The 19,183-nt window shown below is 52.5% G+C and overlaps 1 protein-coding gene across 2 annotated transcripts in view; it reads left to right on the top strand.

The window, feature by feature from the left end:
• The first annotated feature begins 1,783 nt into the window (after positions 1 to 1,783).
• Positions 1,784 to 19,183, top strand: part of GAD1 (glutamate decarboxylase 1) — a 41,778-nt gene continuing 24,378 nt past the window's right edge. Inside the window, exons 1-6 of one of the 2 annotated variants that reach the window (XM_032408328.1) lie at positions 1,897 to 1,990; positions 2,219 to 2,344; positions 3,424 to 3,568; positions 6,928 to 6,990; positions 12,509 to 12,667; positions 14,046 to 14,288. In XM_032408328.1, coding sequence (XP_032264219.1) covers positions 3,487 to 3,568; positions 6,928 to 6,990; positions 12,509 to 12,667; positions 14,046 to 14,288 — 547 coding nt within the window. In that variant the 5' untranslated portion in view covers positions 1,897 to 1,990; positions 2,219 to 2,344; positions 3,424 to 3,486. Of the gene's footprint in view, positions 1,991 to 2,218; positions 2,345 to 3,423; positions 3,569 to 6,927; positions 6,991 to 12,508; positions 12,668 to 14,045; positions 14,289 to 19,183 lie in introns of both variants that reach the window. The other variant, XM_032408327.1, reaches the window with a different exon arrangement.

The raw sequence follows: 19,183 nt of genomic DNA, 5'->3' as shown, positions 1-19,183 counted from the left end.
TCTCCTTGCTCCTTGCGTCTTCCATGATTTAGCACGGGCACTGGGCTCTCTGATTGGTGCAACCATCTCATTTAGGGAGGCCTGAGGAGGGGGCGTGGGTGGAATTCCGAGCCTCATTTCGGAGTCAACCGCACATTTCAAGCGTAGCGGTGCAAGGTTTTGAAGGGACCTTTCCTTCGCTGAGTGGGCACGCCCACCTTGCCCAGCCTGGAGCTTCTGCGCCCAGAGCTGCGGTGACTGCCCTCCCGCCGCCGTTCAGGATGCTTTTGTGTCCTTAAAAAGTGCCCGAGCTTTTATTGTGAGGTAGAGAGAGGACAACAGTATTTTCTTCACTATCAAGGGCAACGCGGTTATTTCAAACCTCAGAGCGCTATCCCTCTTACTAATGGGACTATATCTTCTCAGGGCGGAATCTTCGATCTTATTAGGGAATTTTCGGTTATTAGTAAGATTTTCTGTCGTTCAGAGAGAAGGTACGGGCTTCGGTTGGACCAGCAAGGCCGCAGACGTGTCCATAAATAACCCCTGCCTGCTGCACAGTAACAGGGGGAAAAAAATCACTGTGAAACGAGTAAAGGAATCACTGGTTACACGGTATCACCCAGCCACACACAAAGATCAACTTTTTTTTTTTTTTTTTTTTTTTTTTGCCCTAAAGGAAAAGACACTGAGGTAGACGAAGGAGGAGAACATACATTAGCGACGAGGCTGGCTGAGGGATGGCTTGAAGAGGCGGGAGAGTAATAGAGCCCAGACAGCACTTCCAGGGGTTAGTTAGCTCCCGCGGGGAGGAAAGACCCCGCCCGCACAGGGCCTCGCGGTCTCTGGGCGCCTGGCGCCCCCTGGTGGAAAATTTTCGGCGAACGCCTTCTTATTGTGAGGTGCTTTTCCGAAAGCGGCAATTCATTAAATATGCTTAAATAATGCAAAGGGAGAATCCTTAAAGAGCGCAAAATCGTAGGGGGTGGGGTGAGGGGATGGGCAGAGCAGGGAGCCCACCCCCACCCCGCCCCCTGGGGCCACCTCTGTGCTCGGGTTTCCGTTTGTGTGAAGCCGCGCTCGTGCGTGTTATTAACCTTCAGATGTGATCAATCAGGAGGACTTCTTTCCCCATTACCAAGAGGACCAAAACTAGCAGGGAGTGCACAGTGGATGGGAAACGGGACCTTTTCTCTGCGGGTGGCCGTGGGTAGCGGTACTCAGGTAAAGTACTTTGGGGAGGCTCTGAGCTGGATGAAGAAACTGAAGTGAAAGGAGACGGGGTCTCCTCCGGGGTCTGAGTGTTCCCCTCCAATCTCTGCCTCCTTTGCTTTTACAACAGTCCTGGCTCAGTAGAGAGCCAGCGAGGACACAACGCCAGAGCTCGCTTTTACTCAGGTAAGAGTCGCGGGGTCGTAGATCTGGGGGAACCGCGAGGAAAGAAATTGAGGCAAAGCCACTGTTCTAGTCTTCCCGAAAATATGGGAGGGGAAGGGAAAGGGGGAGAAGGATGAAGAAGAAGCACTCAACGAGGCAGAACTCTTCATAGGAATTATCTTTTCCCTCGTCTTACCCGATACCCTCTTTCAAAAAATAGAGCATGTTGAGTACGTTCTGGATTACTCATAGGGCCTTTTTTTTCCGAGCCCCAAACCGTGATCTGGATTTATAATCGCCCTTTAGAGCTCCAGAGGCGATCAGGCACCTGCAAAGGAGCCCCACCGCTCTGCCGACGAGCTGCCCCCGCGAGCAGCGGCCTCGTGATTCCCCCGCCGAGCCGTCCCCGCCTCCCCACTCCGCCCCCGCCTCCCCCGAAGCCTACCAGCTGCCTCTCCCGACCGCTCTCTTCTCCTTCCGGAGCTCGCGTGCGGGACGGTGCTGGCGGGAGCCCGGCGGCAGCTGGAGGTGACGCCGGGAAGATTACGCCTGTGGCAGGGCCGGGGCCGAGCGGATCGCTGCGCGCTGCGCAGAGGAGCGGCAGGAGCGCCCTGCTTGCTGTCGCCTAGCCCAGGTGGGTAAGCGCGCGGCCGCCCGGACTTTCCAGTGCCCGGCTTCAGCTGTTCAGCTGGGTCCTCTTGACCCGCGGTTTCTTGGCCAACCCGCACTCCCAGCGACAGCCATCTACCCTCCCTAGCAGAGCGCGTCCCGCCTGCCCTACTCCCGGCTCTCCCTTGGTGCGCGGCGCAGCGACCCCCGACCTCGCGCTCATCCTACCCCCACCGGCGAAATTCACGCCTAGGGATGCCCAGAGGCTGACACCCGCGCTGAAGTGGAGAGAGGATTTTCCCCATCGCTTCCCGGCGGTGAGCGCCCGTCTCACCAAAGGGCTCCTGAGCAGCAGCTGCCAAAGGCACGACTCCGAGCGGTAACCTGTTACTTCCCCAGAAGCTGCGGTCTACCGTGGCCGGCGTTACAGTATGAATGCGCACGCAGGGCTAGGTGTGGGATCCCAGGGTGCGTGTGAAGGCGGTGGCGAGCAGGTGCTACTCTGCGGGGTCTTAGATCTACCCAGATTGGCCGGCACCTCTGTCCCGGGGCCTTCGGTAGCCATCGCGCCAGCGCCGAGCACAGTACAGGGGCGTCGCGCACCGATCCTAGTCTGCCGCCTTCCGAGCGCAGAGGGCAAGTTCGTTTCCCCAGTAATGTTCCCCTTTCTTGCCACACTCAACCTCTTCGGCTTTGTACAGCGAAAAATCCGGGGACCTCAGAGAGTTGGGTGGAGAGGGAACACAGAAACCCGGACCAAGCCTCGTCCTAGGCTTCCACATGGCTCAAAACGGGGTGGGACAAGAGGGAGACAAGGTTCCGACCCGCTGCTTTCTGGCTGTCTAGAGTGCAAGGTGACTGTAGTTCTTCCCCGCCAAGTCCGAGAGAGAACGTAAAGATATGGACCCTTTTTTTCCTCTCACCGTGTCTCACCAAAGTCCCCGGTCCTCGGAGCAGTTAGCCTCCTTCTTTCCAGGGAATTAACCAGACACAACAACGGGAACCAGACACCGAACCAGACGTGCCCGCCCCGTGCGCACTCCCCCCCGCCTGCCCGCCCTCCGGCTGCTGAGAGCCCAATGGGGCTTGTCGTGGCTCGGCTGGAAAATCGCGCACTGAGGCTCCCTTGCCCTCCTAGCCCTATCCCCCCCACCCCTGCGTCCTGAACTGGCCTTGGGCTCCCCTAGTCTCTGCGCTGCACTCCAGGTCACCCCGCTCCGCCGCCAGACTGGAGAGCAGCCCTGGGCTACGTTGCCGGCGCCGGAGTCCCAGAGCTCGCGCGCACGTCTCCTCCTCCCCTCGGCGCACCCCGACTCAGCCTGTTAGGTGCCCTTTCTCCCGCCTCTCTGTCCCAAGCCCTGACTTCTGGGGGGGAGCGTCCGCGCCCCCGACCGCTCAGTCGCCTCCCGCGCAGGACCCCGGAAGCCCTCCCCGCACTGCTCTCGCATCTCTTTGCAGCCTGTTCCTGCGCCCGACTGGCCGAGGACCTCGGACAGCAGAGGCCCCGGGACGACCAAGCTGATGGCGTCTTCGACCCCTTCTTCGTCCGCAACCTCCTCGAATGCGGGAGCGGACCCCAATACTACCAACCTGCGCCCCACAAGTAGGTTCTGCCCCAGTTTCCTATCGAATGGACTGCGGGGAAGATGGGGGCGCTGGGACGTGAGGAGGCTGCGCTGGTGGAAAGGGAAGGGGGAGCGTGGAGACGATGGAGGCTGGAAAGAAATGGGGCTCTGACCTGGGTCTCGGCCAGAGGTCGTTTGACTGCCAGAAATGCTAGGCGATTCTGGGGCGCTGGAAAGTGGGAACCACGCAAGGTTCGAGTAGCGGCGATCGTTGGGGGCTTCGCTTCGAGGGAGGGACGGGCGGCGAGAGTGTTGTTTTTGTTGTGTGTGGTTTCTTTGGCTTGGTGGGACGACGGGGGGTCGGGACAGAGGGCGGTGTGAGGAGACTCTAGTCTCGGCGGGAATAGAGAGTTTTCTGTCTCCAGCTCTCGTTGAGCTGAGATCTGACCCCCTCCTCCTTTCCCCCTGCGCTGTGCTCAAAGTCTATAATCAGCAGAAATTTCGACGTTAATTGCAGCTTTTAGAAAACTCGGGGTCCCTAATTGCTCCAAATTTTCGTCGCGCTATTGACGAGTGAGGGAGAAGCCAGGGGCGAGAAAGGTGCATAAAACGGTTTGAGACTGAGCCTCGACATTTTAGACAATTAATTACATCTCAGACCAAAAAAAAAAAAACAAAAAACAAAAAAACAGCAGCGGGCAGCAACCTGAGTGGAGAGAGGTGGAGAGCCAGGAAGCGGCAAGAAGCTTTGCCAGGGCGGGAGGAGAGAGCACCCTTCTCTTTTCTCCAGGGCAGGAGATCTGTCAGCAATTGACAGGTCGGCAAAAGAGAAGAAAAGGGGAACCAGATAAAAGGGGGGACGTGAGTTCTATGCTTCCCCACCTCTAGCTCAGTGTGCTCTTCAGCCCATTTCCAGATTTTGTCTTTAATTCAGATTTATTTCCTACCTTTCTGTAGAAGTCTGGCGATGGAAGAGTTGTTTTTCTTTTTTTGCAGTTTGGGTTGAAATGAGTCCCCTTCCCCCAATCTATCAGCTCCAGTAGTAACAGCCCCAGATTTTCTATATAAGAGCGGTTTAGAAATGGCAGTGTGGTTAGGAGGGCTTATTGCTATGCTTTTATGGCACTTTCTATAGGCTTGAGAAAATGTCGATCGTTCCCATCAACGAAGATGGGGGAATGTTATCCCGGGAGCCCCCTCTCCAATCCCTTGGCGCAGCCACTGGCTCCCGGGCCCGGAGGCCTTGTCCTAAGTCCTGAGGTTGCGTTTCAGTTCCCTTTGCAGCTCCCTCTCCCCGCCCCCCAGGCGAGCTACAATTACCCACACAACAAAGAGGGGCTCGGGAGAGCCGCCAGCCCTGGTGGCACGTGAGCCGGGCACTGGCGGCCGCTGGCCGGATCAGGCCGGGAGGAACGCGAGGCCTGCCTGCCTTTGTCTGTTGCTCAGGCCTTGATGGATTTTTTTTCCAGACCTCTCCACATTTCCCGCCCCTTTTTTGCTGCCTGACAGGGCAGGGCGACCGCAGTGTTCACCCACCTCAGAGTCCTGCCCCATCCCACCTCACCCGGGTTAACGTTACCTCCCGGCGGCAGCCCGCGGTGGAGCGCATACGCCCAACCTCAGGGCCGAGAACCAGTGGAGGCGCTGACCTGAGTTCGCACATGGCCTGGCGCGCCCGGAAGGCACCGAGGCAGAGGGAAGATAGTCGAGGACTCTGCCTGGGAAGAGCGTGCAGCATCTGTCCTGAGAACGTCGTCGCCCGCCCCCCCGCCCCCCTCCCCCCGGCAGCCCAGCTGCGGGTTGGGCACCCTAGGCTGCGGGCGCACGCCGGGCTCTCTGCCCGCTCTCGTCCTCCCTTGCAGACACACCCTCGCCCGCCCAGCGGGCTCCGCTTCTCTCTCTCTTCAAGGCCTCCTGGGAGGTGGCCTTGCTCAATCCGCACAACCTTACTCAGCCTCTTCGCTACACCAAAGGGGATCTCTCACTTCCTCTCCCCCATCCCTCTGTCCCTTTATTACTGTAACCCCCAGCTCTGACAGGCAGTGCATTGGGTCTGAACACCAGTGCCCCAGCTGAGTAACCTTGGAAAAATCGCTTAACCTCTCTGAATCCCTATTTTTTATTTGTAAAATGAATCTTAGATAAACACTCTTCTTGTTTCATAGAGTTGTTCTGAGGATTAGCTGAGATGGTGTTTAAAGCGAAAGCACTTTTTGAGTGGAAATAGCTCTTTACCCGCCAGGTATTATTTATTGTAAGGGTTTTGCTTTCGCACCGATTTCCTGTCTGTGGCAGGAACTCCATCTGTGACACGCTGTCTCACTGACGTCGGTCTATTTCTTCTCCCCGCTGGGGCTCTGTTGTGCCGGGTTTAATGGATGTCACTCTCCTTATCGCCGCCGACATTCGCGCGGAGCTGAAAGCTCGGACCAGGGTGGGGTGGGGGATGGGAGTGATTGGAAGCGCCTTGCTTTGAGAGATACGAAGGGAATTTCACGCTGGGCCCACCGCACCAGCGCGCGCGGGCTCCACAGGCACCCCCGTGCTCCTTCCTGCTAGCTGAACCCCGAGGGCAGGAGAGACCCTGAGGAGTTTGAGAACAGCCTGGTAAAGAAGGAAAACACAACGGCTCCTAGGTCGGCCATTCGGACCCGGAGGAAAGGCGCCTGATTCCCTTTGCCTTCGCCTGCTCCAGACCTGAGACGTCTGAGGGAAGGGTTAATGAGGGGCAGGTTGGGAAGAGGGGATCCGCGATGAGGACCGGAGGCACACTATTGTTTCCCGACTCTGGGTCCGACTGAAGAGCAGTCATGCGAGCCCGATCATCTAGTCAAATACTATTTTTCACCCAATTAATTCCTGAACTCTTCCGCGACCCCATTTCATGCCAGTTTATTTTAAGCTGCCACTCGGCTGGAGACCCGCCAAGAAATTATGAGACGTTTTGGTCCCAGATGCCTCTGTGTTCCCTTTCCGGGCTGCTGTGGTCGCCCTTCGAGTCTGCAGGGCGGAGACCAAGGGACAGGGCCTGGCGGGTGGGTGCTGGGTAACACGTGCGGCTTAGCCCGGTCTTTTGTACGTGGTCCACTCGGGTCTCGCCTCCCCCCCCCCCCCGCCGGCGTTGCTTGGAGGCCTGGCGGGCCGCATGGGTGCTCGGCCTCTCAGAGACACCATTCTATACCTGAAAGTGGGAGCAGGAAGGGAGTGTCATGGGCACTCGAAGGGCACGAGTCTGCCCTTCGGCCCACGTATCTGGCCTCTTGCTCCTTTCAGGAAGGAGTTTTTATTGAGGAGCACTGGCGAAAGACCTGCCTTCTCCTCCCCAGAATACCTTTGCCCTCGACCCGGTCCCCCACATGCTCCGAACCTCACTGATCGCACCTCTTTTGCTTTCTAGCGTATGACACCTGGTGCGGCGTGGCCCATGGATGCACCAGAAAACTGGGGCTCAAGATCTGCGGTGAGTGGAAGGGCCCGCTGGGGCCCAGCAGGGCGGCGCAGCTCTCGGGCTTTGAGGGTTTGGGAGAGTGGGGCGCAAGAGGAAGGAGATCCCGGCTCTTGGGTTTGGTTTTCTAAAGTACCTACAGCCCCGACGCCTGGCGAGAAGCCCCTCTACAAGTCTTAAACCTCCTCCGCCTTCCCTTGACCCGGCTGGGGGGTACGTTTTCGGCTGGAGTCCGGGACTCCCAAGAGACAGCGGGGCTTCCCGGGTCTAGGACACAGCGCCCCCGCGCGGCAGCCCCGCTCTTCTTGCCGGCGTCAGGGCCGATCCTAAGCGTGCGCTCTACCTGCGTGGGGAAGGTCTGGTTGAAGAGGTGAACTGGTCTGGTTTTCCCGGAGAGCAGGCCTAGGGCATGGTTTCCGCCTGAGGCGGAGGCTGGCACGTCGTCCCCCCCCCCCCAAGTCCCCACCAGCGTACGTTGAAAGTGGCCTCCCCAGCTTGAGAATGTGTCCCGAGATGTCATAACGGATTCAGATTTCGTTCTTTCATTCTTTGCCTGCAGCCCTCGGTGGCCTGCCTGGGGGAGGTGCGGACGGCTCGGGCCAGAGGGTTTGCGGAGCTTGCCCTTGAAGGAGAAGGAAGGAAAAGGGGGCAGGCGGGGGCGTGGGGCCTCAAGAGGAGAAAGAGGGTGTCGGGCACGATTTGCCAGAGAGGAAGACAAATAGATCTGGGAGCTGGAGAGGAGAAAGAACCGTTCTCCGGAGACGTGAGGGTCTGAAATGAAAACGCCCAAGGGACGTCATTTTTTTTTTTTTTTAAGGAAAAAAGGAGACTTATTCGAAGGGACACAGCTGAGTGGCTCCGGCTGAACAATGAGGACTTGCTTTCCTTGCTACATTTCACCGTCTAAAATCTCTAGCCTTATCGGGCCAGAAAATACGGACGTTCCCGGGCAGGGGGTGGAGGGGCGGGGGAAGATTAACGAGGGGCTTATTAAAGAGCCATCCGTCAGCGGCTGCGCGCGGGAGATAGCGGCGGAGCGGGCGCGGGGCACGCCCGCCCCAGCCCCGAGCGCCCCAGCGCGAGCCGGCCACTGAGTGTTCCCTGGGCCTGCTCTTCCAGCTTCTCTGCGTCCGGGGGCCCGAGGAAGGCGGCGGCGGGGCCCGGAGAGGACAGGGGCTACTTAGCGGCTCCTGGGAACCACCCTCCCTTCCCCGCTTTGCCGCGAGACGCCCTCCCTACGCTTCTGGGGCTCTGTCCCCTCGATCCACGGTGAGGAAGCGTTGCTCAACTCCTAGACGCGGCCATCTCCCAGGGAAAGCCCAGCCCTGCCGCGGGGCGGCCCCGGGTTCGGCCCTCTCTCCGGCCCGCGAGGCCCGCGGGGCTAGGCCCGGGCGGCGTCGGCGGGCGGGGGAGGCTGGCGGCAGCAGAGCTTTGTTCTATAAATAGCCCCCTCCCCCAGCCGCCATTCCCGGCTTAATGGCCCGTTTCGCGCCCGGTCCCTTCGGCGGCCACGGCGCTCAGCTTCTGCAGCCGTCATTGTCATGCAGGCGGGCAAGCAGAACTGAGCAAGCCCAAGGCGCCCGCCGCGGTCGCCGGCAGGGTGGGGGAGACTTGGGGTGAGGGCTGCCTTCCCCGCGGTCCTGGGCCTGCCTGGCCGGCAACCTTCGTCCCTCCTGCACTCCCTGAGCCAGGCGTCGCGCCGCAGGCCGTGTCCCCTGTGGCCCCCTTCCGGAGACACGCCCTGAGTGCCCCTAAAGGGTAAACGGGCAAGAAAGAGTTGAGCTTCGTTGGGTCCGCGAATAGGGGTCCCCGAGTTTGCATCAACTTACTATGAGGGAGAGCTCTTGAGCATTTGGGGGCTACCATCCGCGGAGAGTTTCTTCCCTGTTTTAAACACACACACACACACACACACACGCCAACACTAATTTCAGGAAAGTTGCAACCCGTTTGACAGGAGGAAAGGGCTGGTAGTCTGTTGAGCGGGAACTTGCCTTCTGCTAAAAAGCAAGCTTTGGGGGCCACAGGTTAGGAGGCTTCACATTAGGCTTGATTCTGAAAGGAAACAAAACACCAGGCGGATTTATTTCCCATACCTTGGACCAACTCTGGCTTTCTGAAGTGCAGTCTTTGGTTTGGACCTGAATCCACAGCCTCCCACCTCCACTCAGGGACACCCCAACTCCCTTCATCCCAGACATTCGTGAGCCTGGAGGATGCCTTCTTCACACTCTCCAGGTTGGTCTGACCTTTCACATTAAGACAGCAGTAGAATTAATTTTCCTCTTCCCACCTCCAAATCCATTGCCCTAGGTGACCCCCATAAACATCTTCAGTGCCTTGCCAAGATTCAACTCCCACCCCCTCTCCTACCTCCCTTCCCTGGAAGCCAGGGAGGAAAGCTGCAAAAAGGCTCTGGGTCTCACCAGTGGTACCCTCTGCTTCAGAGGCAGAATCCCCTGGGAAAATAATCAGGTAGAAGAAACCCAGGGTTTGCCAAGAGGTAGAATGGGGTAGCTACAAGCATGGTGGCATGACTTAAATAGAAGGAGATGCAGGGGCTCTGGGTTCTACTAACTTCCCAATGTGTCCTTGGCCCTCCATCACTTATATATGCAGAGGTCCCAAACTGGCTGCCAGCTACAGCCTATGAGCTCTTTTATTTAGCCCATGCAGTGTGTGTATGTGTGTGTTTGATTTTGTGTCAGTTGCCATACAACTTTCAAACAGAAAGACTTCAGATATTATGTATTTCTGGCTTCTGTTGAAGTAAGAAGTTGGGGCGGGGGAGATCTGGCAAGGTATTTTGAGCCCATAAAAATCAGGAAAAAAGTTCCTTCCTCCAGGTAGATGCAATTCCACTCTACAGCTTGCTGAGCAAGAGCAGGGGTTGCGGGGGGTGGAATGGGCTTTAGCCCTCCTTACCCCCTTGGCCCTGTGCCCTTCTGCCATGCACAGCTCATAGACTTGCTCAAACCAAGTGCTCTCTAGTTCCCTACACTCCTCCCCACTCAATGGGCCCCCTAGGCCTTTGAGTTTGGGGGCAGGAGTGAGGAACCAGCCTCAGGATCTCCCCTCTGCCCAAAGGAGGAGTCATGACAGGGTTTGCCTCCTGTTCTCCCCTTAAAGCTAGCAACAAGCTGACCAAAGTCAAGTGCAGCTTTGGTTTGCCTCTGCTTTTCTTTTTTGCCTCTTGGGAATGTTGAGCTGGGTTACCAGTCACTCACTGCTTAAACTAGGTCCTCACAGGTGGTATGCGGAGCAAGAGAGAATCCAATCTGCTTCAGTCTCAGGGACCCCTGCTTCCAGGACCCCTTGCTAGCCAGGGAAGTAGTCAAAGCACTGACTTCAATGTCATCCGCCACCTGGTCATCCTTGGAGAAGCATACATTTCTTTCCAGAGCCTCTCAGGGCCTTGAGAGAACTCGGTCATTTATCTTTTTTGAGGCTTCCAATATTTTAAAAAACAGATACCTTCCAAGACATTGTTATTCTGATAACAATATGCATTAAGTGTTTATATTAGCAAATTAATGGGTTTAAACACAATTTATAATGCAATGTAAGTATGCTATTCAAAAGATAAACATAGGATTTATAGGAAATACTGATTCCTAGTGCACTCCAGGGATGAGATGCAGATTTAAAGTTGTGTCATAATTGTCATCTCTCCATCCTATCAGGACACCTCTGGAACTGCCTGTGTCAGATTTGGAGATAATATCCAAAGCCTAAATCGAAGTCATAGGTCCTGCCGCTGCCCAGAGGAAAGGCATTCCTAAGGGGTTTCGAGGTAAAGACTTAAGGCTTTCCCAAGGAGTGAGTCAGAGCCAACCAGAGGTCAGAGACCTAAAGAGTAGGAGTTCAGAGGGCAGGACCTTACCTCCATTAGGCCACATGGATTTGGTCTTTTCAGGCTGGCAAATTCCATAGCTCACTTTTCCAGGACTAGGGGAGCAGTCTTGGAATTCAGGAACCAGGTGCCTCTGGCAAATGAGTGCTGGCTCCTGGTTTTGGACTCTGGGGTTTGTATGGGAAATGAAGAAAGTAGGAGGAAGGGTGAGGGAAAGGATACAAACCCCCACCTTTACACCCAAGTGTGGAGCTCTATTATGGTGTCTTACCCCCTCCTGATGTCCTTTGGGGCTTTAGTGATAAGTTAACAAGGTGCTGGGACCAATGAAAGGCTGGGGCCTCTACCTTCCTATTCTTCCCTCCAAAAATAGACCCTGCTCCTGTGTGTGGGAGGATTCCAATCCCTGCAGCCTTTCCCCTGCATCCCTCCTTCCTCCACCCCTTGCCACTGAATTGCAGTCCTGGGGAAGTAAAGCCTAATTCCCCAGATTAACTTGCCTCTCTTTGAACCTCCTGGGACTTTCCTCCAAGCCTGTCTTGTGATGTGCATGACTCCCCAAGGATCTTGGTATCTACAAAGACAGCTTTGGGGTCACTGAGAAGCTTAGAACTTTCTTCTTCTTTTCAGTGTGTTGCATTTTGGGCTAAGATCGAGACATAATGGGAGGAGATGCTGAGAGAAGGAGTGGGTCAGCAGGTCCTGAGCCCCAGAAGGAATGGGTGTGGGTACGAAGGGAAGGAGTGTGCTCCTAGCTGGCAGAGTCCCCAGGCCTTCTGCCTCAGCCTGCTTCTCTGTTTGCCACTGGTGGTGTTTGTGCTGCTCACCGCAGGTACGAGAGATTTCTACTCCTTCTGAGGGGCAGATGTGAGGTGCTTTGTATCTCACCCCAGGCTCGCGAGTTCAGCTCTGTGGGGTTCTGGGGTGGCTTTCTGGCTTTATTACAACATGGGTTCCCATCTGCCAAACTGTCAGTTCCTGGAGGGTAGGAGATCTGTCTCATTTATCTTTATCTGTCCTCTGTCCTAGATGTTTAGCAAAGTGCTTTTCCACAACAGATGCTCAGTCAGTATTTACAGGAAGAAATGTCACCACACATAAGGTTTTATGCTTCCTTGTCTCTTTCCCCAATACCTTTGTTCAAGGAGAGGGGGTGGTATGGAGGCAGCTGCACTTCAGGTTCGGGTCAGAAAAATTGCACCTACTTTCAGTCCTGTGAGCGTTACCTGGTGCCCAAGGAAAGCACCTTCCCTAACCCCCAGTGCTGGTCCTCACCCCCTCCTTCCTCAGGCTGCACAGCCCATAAACCTGGTGCCAGCAGCATCCTCCCCGATAGTGTCCTTCCCCTTAAAGCCCCATCCTGGGGCTGGTTACTGGAGTGGAAGCTGTCCAATTGACTTAATTCTGAGTTCAGAGTCATGTTCAGAGAGGAGAATGGGCTTTGCTTACTGTTTTCCTCTCTTGCATGACCGGGTCTGTACCAGTGATGACACTTGGCACCGTCCCTTCCCCGCCGGAAGGCGAGCCGTGCCACAACCCTTATACATAAGATGCAGTTACTCAGCTTCTTCTCAGGAGAAGCAGGAACCCCGCACGGACAGTGGACCTGGCCTGGCAGCTGACGCTCCGAGGCTGGGAATTTCGTGCATTCCCTCTGACCCAGCGTCTTGTACTACACAGGCTTCTTGCAGAGGACCAACAGCCTGGAAGAGAAGAGCCGGCTGGTGAGCGCCTTCAAGGAGAGACAGTCCTCCAAGAACCTGCTTTCCTGTGAAAACAGCGACAGGGATGGCCGTTTCCGGCGCACAGAGACCGACTTCTCCAACCTGTTTGCTCGAGGTAGTCCCCGCCCCCCTACCCTCCCCACACCCCCCAACCCTCCCCAGCCCTGTCCAGTACTATCCAGTAGGTTTCTTGTTTAGGTTTCTTAACCTTTTCCTAAAATTTTACTTCTTTGACCAAATTGATCATTACTCCTTCTGAACTGTCATGAAACGATTTTTCCAGTATTTAAATATAATATACTCCCTTCTTCCCTATGGCCTAGGACTTCATCATTTTGGAAGCTGGATGAGGGCAGTCAGTAAAAACAGTCAACTGCAAAGACACTTGCAGGGACAAATACAGTTTCATAGACTCTCAGAATCCAAAGGAATCTTACATATAAGAAAATCCAGTGATTCCTGTAATAGCATTCATCCTCCAAGGTCGGCAACAACGACAAAATCACTCTGTGGGAAGCTGTGTGGTTGGGCCTAATGACCAAGTACTGTCCTGAAACTCATTTTCCTTTTGGAGATCTTTCATTATTACTTCTGTCCCCACAACTCTGGTCTCAGGAGGAGCTTTCCCCATCTCTCCTGAACAGCTTGAAGGTAAACCCCCCTGTGCCCCCTTCCATTAGCTTCCCACAGGCCATAGAGGCCAGACCCAAACAGTCGATAAGACTTCACTAAACCTCAGAGATAATCTTGGGAATCTACACAGAGCATTATGTAAAGCCAATCTGCTCTTGAGCTATGGCTCACCACTTCAGTTGGGGCCCCCCATAGTTTTCCTCCCAGGTTAACCCAGCCTGACTCTGCCTACCAGAGGCTGGAACCCAAAATCACCCCCCAGGCATCCCAAAGCCCAAGCCCAAAGGACGAGGTCGAGAGGGAGAGATGTGGGAGTTTCCTTTCCCACCTTTCTGAGCCCCACCTTCGAGCTCTTGTTTTCTAAGGACACTACAGAGACCGCTCTACTCTGCAGGGGGGACCTCAGCCTCTACCCACAGAACCCTCACCCTCTGCCATCAACGATCAAGTGTATCATAATGGCCAACCAGAAGGCCAGTGTCTGAACCAGATGTAGAGAGACACACCTGGTCTCAGGGGAGCAGGGCAGAGGCCTCCTCCATCACGTTCCTGACAGGTGCCCAGTCAGCCTACAAGTGGACAACAACAGTGACCAGCTGCTCATGGCTTCTCAGAGCTCTCCGTTTATGAGCAGCCTAACTATTGGAAAGTCTGCCAACCTTCAGAAAGTATGCAAAACCTCTGTGTGTAGGCATATGTGCATTTTTCTGGGGAGACGGTACATCAGATTCTCCATGTGTATACATAACCTGGAGTAAATTAGGTCTGTAAAGATATCATGGCTGGTATTTGGGATTTCTGGGCTGAGGAAACCTAGACATGGGCCAGGCGATAATCCTTTGTTGGCTTTCCCCCATCAGATCTGCTTCCGGCAAAGAATGGGGAGGAGCAAACTGTGCAGTTCCTACTGGAAGTGGTAGACATACTGCTCAACTATGTCCGCAAGACGTTTGATCGCTCCACCAAGGTGCTGGACTTCCATCACCCACACCAGCTGCTGGAGGGCATGGAGGGCTTCAACTTGGAGCTGTCAGACCACCCCGAGTCCCTGGAGCAGATCTTGGTTGACTGCAGAGACACCCTGAAGTATGGGGTCCGTACAGGTAAGGGTGAGAGCCAGATGCACATGCAGCAGGAACCTTGCCCTCTCTCACACCCCTGCCAGTTGAGGATGGCAAACCCGTGTGGAAGGTGGTGAGGGAAGGCAGCAGTGTGTTCAGTGACCACAGAACAACCTTGGGCAGTGCCGGGGCTGGAAGGCCCAACCTGGGCAAAAGCTCATCATTTATTGTAAACATAAATTGAAAAATACAAACACACGGTGCTGTGTTAAGTTCTGTATAAAGAGTTTTCATTCTTTGGATTTATTCACAAGCTAAAAAGAGCAGAATGACCTGCTTCCTACTTCTTTTCTCTCCTCCGTTTCATGCCTATTTCATTCTGATAAATCCTACCCTTGCCTGTCCCTAAAACTGGGGAGAATTGGGCCCATTTCCCTCCCTTTCTGTATTAGTTTTCTAGGGCTGCCATAACAAATTACCACAGACTGGGTGACTCAAAACAACAGAAATGTATTCTCTCACAGTTCTGGAGGCTGGAAGTTTGAAATTTCAGTGTGCAGGGCCATGCTGTCTCTGAAGACTCTTGGGGAGGATCTGTCTTTGCCTCTTCCAGCTGCTGCTGGTCGAGGGCTTTCCTTGGCTTGTAGATGCATCGCTCTAATCCCTGCCTTCACCTTCCCTTGGCCTTCTCCCTGTGAATGTGTCCAAAGTTTTCTCTTCTTATAAGGACACCAGTCTTTGGATTAGGCCTACTCCAATCAGTTATGGCCTCATCCTAACTTGATTACATCTGCAAAGGCCCTCTTTCCAAATAAGGTCACACTCACAGTAATCAGGAGTTAGGACTTGATCATATCTTTTTGACAGACACAATTCAACCCACAACACCTTCTGTTGGCAAGGCAAAAACGTCACATACATACACACCATTTGCATCCTACTTCAACTTCTGGAGTTTAGATGCTCTGAGTCACTAAATCCTATCTCTAACAGGGGGCCCTTGAGGAAGCCCTCTTGCCTCCTTTTCATGTTGCAGGAACCCTCTCTAATCAGTGGTCCTGGCCAAAGTGGTTACTTCCCAGGTGCCTCAGGTTCAAGGATTTTTTGGGTTTCTATCTGGCTGTTTCTAAGCCTGGGAGTAAAGCAATTGTTTCTTCTCACTGCTTCTTTCCCCACAGCAGTCTGGCTTTCCTGAGCTCTTGGGCACACAGTTGTGCAGGAACTGGCAATCCGTGGCATAGTTGCCACCACAGGGCAGCCCCTGATAGCCCCTTGTTCTTTTTTCTTCTTTCTCTCTCCCTCTCCTTTATTATCCCTCTCACTCTTCCTAGTCACCTGAAGAGAGATTTAAGGCCAAGACTAGGGAGCTTGGTGGTGATAGAGCTGAGTAAGACTACTGGGTGTCAAAAACAAAGTGTTATAATGGAATAATGAGGCCGGTCAGAGAGGCATTTTTATTTTTTATTTTTTATTTTTATTTTTTAAAGATTTTATTTATTTATTTGAGAGAGAGAGAATGAGAGAGAGTGCATGAGGGGGGGAGGGTCAGAGGGAGAAGCAGACTCCCCGCCGAGCAGGGAGCCTGATGTGGGGTGGGACTCGATCCCGGGACTCCAGGATCATGACCTGAGCCGAAGGCAGTTGCCTAACCAACTGAGCCACCCAGGCGCCCTGAGAGAGACATTTTTAAATAAGGAATCCCAAACAGCTTTTGAGGTCTGCCAATGCCACTGAAATAAGTGTAGCTTCCTTGAATAATTGCAGGATGGACAAAGCCTAATTATGTCATAAAGTCTGTGTTTGATTTTTAAAGAAAAGCACACTCATCAGTTTAGTTACCGCTCACCTTGGCCTGATGGCTAACCTATTCCTGATGGAGATCAAGTAGCGTTATATAGCTAGATAAAAAAGAGTCTGGATTCTCCATGTATGTCTTAGCTGGACTTGGTTTAGGCCACTGTTGGTCATTTTGTCGGGCCTCTCTGTATGCACTTTCTCAGAGAGATGAAACCATGTACTTCTGTCATTAAAGCTCAGAATAGTGTTGTCCTTCAAAGAAAAATACATGGGTTCCTCCTAACTAGCAGCTTATACTGCCTACAAAACGGAAGCATCACATGGTCATAGGAGCATGGACTCTTCTGAGTGCAGTGTATGACTCCACTTAGTTAGCCCGCAGCCGTTCATCCCTGTTCGTCAGCGTAGCATCTGGGAGCAGGTATTTACATTTACAGAGTTCATGCTCTCTCGGGCCATGTGAAACCTTCAGCTGCCTCTCAGGGTGTTGACCCTGGGAAAGTAAACTGTTGCTGCCATATGAAAACACAGCTCCTGGTTGCTGAGCTGTAATCAGATGTAGATCAGAGCCAGAGGGTAAACCCCACAGGTAGCCACACACAGTGGGAGGTAGTTGTTTTGTTTTTTTTAAGGGTATTAATACTCAGCCAAAATAATGAATTGGGCTTTAATAGTGAAAACATTGTCTCTTATCTCTGACTGAGCTGGCTGCAGTTTGTGAAGAGATGATGGTATTTGGAAGTTTCTTTACAAAGTAATAAAATATTTCTGAAAAAAAAAAAGGAACAAGTGCGTGTAGATTCCTCATGAGCTGGTACAGACACTGTTAGTCCGCAGCCACAGTAGCTATGCCAACTCCCGTACTTCTTCTTTTTTTAACTCTGTATTAGGGAAAAGTTTAAACTTACACAGAAGTAGAATAGTGTAATGAACCCTACGTAACCAACACTCAGCTTCAACTCTTATCAATTCCTGACAACTTTGTTTCACTTTGTCCGCTCCCCCTTCTCTATTATATGGAAGCAAATCTCAGATATACTATTTCATCCATAAATATTCTTTTGGGGGGGCAGGAGGAAGCCACCTTCCCTGTTTATTTATTTTTTTTAAGTTTTATTTATTTATTTGACAGAGAGAGAGAGCACAAGCACAAGCAGGGGGAGCGACAGGCAGAGGGAGAAGCAGGCTCCCCGCTGAGCAGGGAGCCCAATGCGGGGTTCGATCCCAGGACTCCGGGATCATGACCTGAGCCGAAGGCAGACGCTTAACCAACTGAGCCACCCAGACATCCCCATAAATATTCTTCATTCTCAATAACTCCTTTCTTTTAAGAGGGGGGCAGGGGCAGAGGCAGAGGGAGAGAGAATCTCAAGCAGACTCCCTGCTCACTGAGATCATGATCTAAGTTGAAATCAAGAGTCGGCCACTTAACCAACTGAGCCACCCCAATGCCCCCTCAAGAACTCTTTAAAAAATAAATAACCACTCGGGGTGCCTGGGTAGCTCAGTCAGTTAAGCGGCTGACTCTTGATTTCAGCTCAGATCATGATCTCAGGGTCATGAGATCGAGTCTGCGGCAGGCTCCACACTCATTGGGCAGTCTGCTTGAGATTCTCTCTCTCCCTCTGCCCCTCCCCCTCCCCCCACATTGGTGCATGTGTGCGCTCTCTCGCTCTCTCTCTAAAGTAAAAAATAAATCTTTAAAATAAATAAAGAACCACAATATCATTGTTAGATCAAAAAAATCCAAAATTCACAGTTCCTTGATATCAAGCATTCAGTCAGTGTTCAAATTCCCAGTGGTCTCATGAATGTTATAATTCATTTGAGTCAGGATCCAAGCAAGTCCTCCACATTGTAATTGTTTAGTATATCTCTTAATAGATTTCCCCCTCCATTTTTTTCCCTTGAAGTTTATTTATTGAAAAAGTTAACTTTGAAAAAATAACTCTTTCTCCCACTACCTGACTTGGTACCACATCTATCATCTGTTATTTCATTGAATAAAGAGATTTGAAATTGACATTTAAAAGAGGTCATTTTGTTACTTGATAGAAATTCTGGTATAAGATTTTGGGGACATAATGTTGTAGTCATAAGATAAAAGTAAGGTTTTAGACAACTTCGTTTCCTTTATATATCCGAAGAACAAAGAGATACTGTTTCATGTTTATTTGAGGGCATTTGTGTCAGTCTGTCTATCTTTGTTCATCTTTTGTCTCTGCCATATTGAGTGGCTTTGATACATGGTCCAATAGTGTGATTCCGTTTATTATATATATATATATATATATATATGGTCTTGTCTTGAAATGTTTATTGTTATGGGGTGCCTGGGTGGCTCAGTCGGCTGAGCGTCTGTCTTTGGCTCAGGTCAGGATCCCAGGGTACTGGGATCGAGCCCTATATCGGGCTCCCTGCTCAGCGGGGAGCCTGCTCTCCCTCTCCTCCCCGCTTATGCTCTCTCTTGCTCTCTCATTGCTATCTCTGTCTCTCTCAAATAAATAAATAATATCTTTAAAAAAACATTTATTGTTAAAAGTTTTCAAATGGATATTGCGTATTTTTTTAATGGATAGCAACAAAATTTGTTAGGTTGCAGGAGATCTCGTAGATTCTGTTGGCAGTGAGCAAAGTAGAATAAAGTGGACTGGCTTAAGCTATTTAGAGTAATCTACATGAATGTCTGGAATCTGGCCCCATAATTACACTAAGCTTACTGTCTATGAATCTTTCATTTTTTCCCCTGAGGAGCAGGAATATTTTTTGAGGACTCTGGAGATATGGTGATTAGTATACTCTAAGAAGTCATAGTCTGGATGTTCTAAATGAGTCTCCATTACATCCAAGGAGGAATAGACATTTTCAGAGAGGGGGCTCAGACCAGGAACATTCAAACACCAGCTCTCTGACAGTTATTTCAGAGGCAAAGGCAATTTCTACTGGAAACACAGCAGTCAGCGTATCTCCCTAGCACCAGTCCTCTGTCACACACCCCTAGATAATCTATTGCATTGACACCTTCGCGACAGCCTAGCCAAGCCTGCTGATGTGGGATCGAGATTTCCTGTGCACGCCAAGTTGGCCAAAACTTGGCAACAATCCTGAGTTTGCTGAGAACAAAGCTTGTTAAAGCATCC

The sequence above is a fragment of the Phoca vitulina genome, unplaced genomic scaffold (assembly GCF_004348235.1).
Source record: "Phoca vitulina isolate PV1807 unplaced genomic scaffold, GSC_HSeal_1.0 scaffold1, whole genome shotgun sequence".
Classification (NCBI taxonomy): domain Eukaryota; kingdom Metazoa; phylum Chordata; class Mammalia; order Carnivora; family Phocidae; genus Phoca; species Phoca vitulina.
The sequence above is the reverse complement of the archived record's forward strand: the minus strand, read 5'-3'. Positions and strand labels throughout refer to the sequence as shown.